Below are 3,162 nucleotides of genomic sequence, written 5' to 3' on the forward strand. Positions count from 1 at the left end.
GTTTGAACCTGGCATGTGTCTCAATTAAAAGTTTAAGACAGCACTGTATTGAAAAACACGGCTATGAAGAATGTGAAGAGCAGCTACGTTTAATGATATGTCAGGTAAATTTTAAGTTTTAAACCAAATTTTAGTGTTTTTAAAGCAGTTCTCAGTATAGGCGATTCTTAAATTAATGGTATATCTGAAACATGTAATGTTAAAAATGTATTTAACAGATAGTTTTGTAGTATGACAAATATTAAGATTAAACACTGTATAACAATGAATTGAATACTACTTTTTTGGTAGAAGTCACTGTTAGTTAATTTATACCTACTTTTTAGTTTTTAGCCGGTTTGGATTTTTATAAGTTGTGTTTTATGTGTAGCTGCAAGACTTGGTATTATAAAGTTCTTACTTGTTTTCCTAAAAGTGAACTTTTTGTGGAGTGTCTTTGTTTAATTGGAGTAAATAATAATAGCAATTTTAATTTTATAAGTTACAATAAGCTGTTTAAGTTACAAAAAAGAAATATATAAAAGTTATTCATCTGAGAAACTAATTAGTATTGTACTTTCTCGCACTAGAATTTTTTGTCAGGAAAGATAAAGAAGAGAAGTTGGGAAAATCATCTTTTATATCACGTGATGGTCCAACAACACTTTCCGATGGCAGAATTAAAAAAAATCTATACATGTCATCGATCAGGAAATTATGTTCCAAAAGGATGTGGGAAACGTCAAATAAAACCACAGGGATCTTGCAAAAGTGGCAAGATATGTCTTGCTTCTATTGAGGTTTTCACCACATCAAATTCAATAATAGTTAAATACGATAAAAACCACTGTGGACATGATCTCAGTGTTACACACATCCATTTATCTGATAGTGAAAAAGCAGTTATTGCAGGTAAAGTGTATTTTACTGGTTGATTTGCAAAAAGTAATAAATGATTAATTATCAATACTTTACTTTTTAGGAAAACTTGCTAATGGAGTCACCCTGCAGAGAATCTTAGATGATATTCGAGATTCTGCAAGTAATGAACTTTTTCGCATTCATCTTGTGACAAGAAAAGATTTGCAAAACATCAAGTGTGCATACAACACTCAGGAAAAGAAGAAATATCATCCTGAAGATAAGATCAGTGTGCAGTATGGGTGGATAAAATGAAATCATTAGAACAGTCTCCAGTTTTATATTTTAAACAGCAAGCAGTCTCACACTTGCATTACATTTATACTGCAATAAATGGCAAAGCTGCACAAAACAGAGAATTTACTAAATCACATTTTCCAATGAACACTTCATATTATGTTGATTCTCAACGAATTTCAGACAAAACTATCGGCTCAGCCGTACAAATTGTAGCAAAAGATGAAGGGAATTTACTTCAAGAAAATATTATTAATGAAATTATTGTTCTAGATAGCATGATTAAAAATATTACTGTTAAGTGGAACGAAAATAGTGCAAACTATAAAGTCCTGTGCGGAAAAAATCTTTAAATGCTTTGAATGTCATGAAAATACTTTTAAATAATGATGATTTTATTACAAGAAAATATAGAGTAAAATATCTTATTATTTTGGATGAACTTTTATATTCCTACGAAGAATATGCATCAAGTGTTGGAGGAATGATAATCGACAAAAACGGTTATTTGATCAATTTCAAGGCAGTAAGACTACTTTATTTGTTAGATATCAGCGATAAACGCAAAGAAAATGCAATTAAAAACTGGAAGATTGCTTTTAATGAGCTGTTACAATCTAAACAATTTAATCATATTTCGATAAGCTTCATTAACGATTATGTGGTCGATAAAGAAATACAAAAATTTACTGACAGGCTGTTGCTTCGTTTACCGATTGTTTTTATAATCGTTGTTGCTTTCTCACTTGTGACTTGCATGACGAACGATTGGGTTAAAAGTAAACCCTGGCTAGGGCCTTCTACCTGCATATCAGCAGCACTGGCCATCGTCAGTGGACTCGGAATAATGCGTTTCGCTGGTGTTACTTATATAGACTTTAATATTGCACTCTGTTACGTAATTTTAGGTAAGTTTATATAATGCAAAATACTTAAAAGCTTACTTTTTGAGCAAAATTATTTAATGTAGTACTATTGTAGGTACGGAAATTGATGACTCGTTCGTACTAATAGCTGCGTGGAGGATAAGTGATTCTAGGAAGAGTGTTTGTAGATGTCTGGGCGAAACGTATTCTGAAGCTGGTGTTATCTATCACAATTACATCTCTTAGCAATTTCATTGCTTTAGTATCGGAATAAGTTCATTCACGTGATGAGATATTCGAAATTTTAAAATCATTGACGTGATGAGATATTCGAAATTTTAAAATCATTCACGTGATGAGATATTCGAAATTTTAAAATCATTCACGTGATGAGATATTCGAAATTTAAAAAAATAAATTTTCGAACATTAACGGCTCGGTAGTGAAAATGGGCAACTGTTTCCAAACTAATAGCTCTGAACAAAATGAACAAGAATAATGTAAACATACAGGAAAGGAATGAAGATCAAAAAGCAATGAATATAAATGAAAAAGGTAAGAAACACGAAAAAAAGTCGTCAATAAAAACGATGAAATGCAAACGATCTCAGTAAAATTTAAGTTGCCTAAAAATAAAAAAATCAACATCAGCTTAAATTTGAATGAAGAACCTTCTCGTCGTCGCCGCGAGAGCAAGCACCGCGGCGACGAACTCCAATCAACACCAAAAAGAAGGAGAAAAAAGTAAGATTTTATAAAATTTAAATTAAACGTGCCGAATTCAGAGCAAAAAGGCTCTTTTCAGAGCCAGTTTATCATCTAAAGAGGAGTCAGATCGTAAGAAATATTAAGTACTGTAGTATACGTCTACCCAACCAAAACGGTTGATTGGTAATAAATTTGTAGGGCTTTCGTGTTGGACATGAGTTACTAGGCATGGTGCTCCGTGACAAGTTTTTCGATGGACATATTATGTAACGTGGTTACTAGTTATATGTTTTTTGTTTTATAAGCGAGAAAACAGACCTTCCGGGAGGTTTTTCCGAAAGTAACTGGTCTCTATTTGAGCGTTACAGACGCGAAAAAATTTGGAAAATTCCACGTGTCCAGTCCGTCCTGGCGATGCGCAAACCCTGGAGTTAACTCCCAGTTGTTGAGA

General features: G+C 32.6%; 1 protein-coding gene across 1 annotated transcript; it reads left to right on the forward strand.

Moving 5' to 3' along the window:
- The first annotated feature begins 1,151 nt into the window (after positions 1-1,151).
- Positions 1,152-2,249, forward strand: LOC136984672 (patched domain-containing protein 3-like). The gene is made up of 3 exons (XM_067281747.1): positions 1,152-1,471; positions 1,543-2,045; positions 2,119-2,249. The coding sequence occupies exons 1-3, from the start codon at positions 1,152-1,154 to the stop codon at positions 2,247-2,249; spliced, it is 954 nt and encodes a 317-aa protein (XP_067137848.1).
- Positions 2,250-3,162: the final 913 nt, after the last annotated feature.

This window comes from Centruroides vittatus, unplaced genomic scaffold (assembly GCF_030686945.1).
Source record: "Centruroides vittatus isolate TY-2023 unplaced genomic scaffold, ASM3068694v2 contig_926, whole genome shotgun sequence".
Classification (NCBI taxonomy): domain Eukaryota; kingdom Metazoa; phylum Arthropoda; class Arachnida; order Scorpiones; family Buthidae; genus Centruroides; species Centruroides vittatus.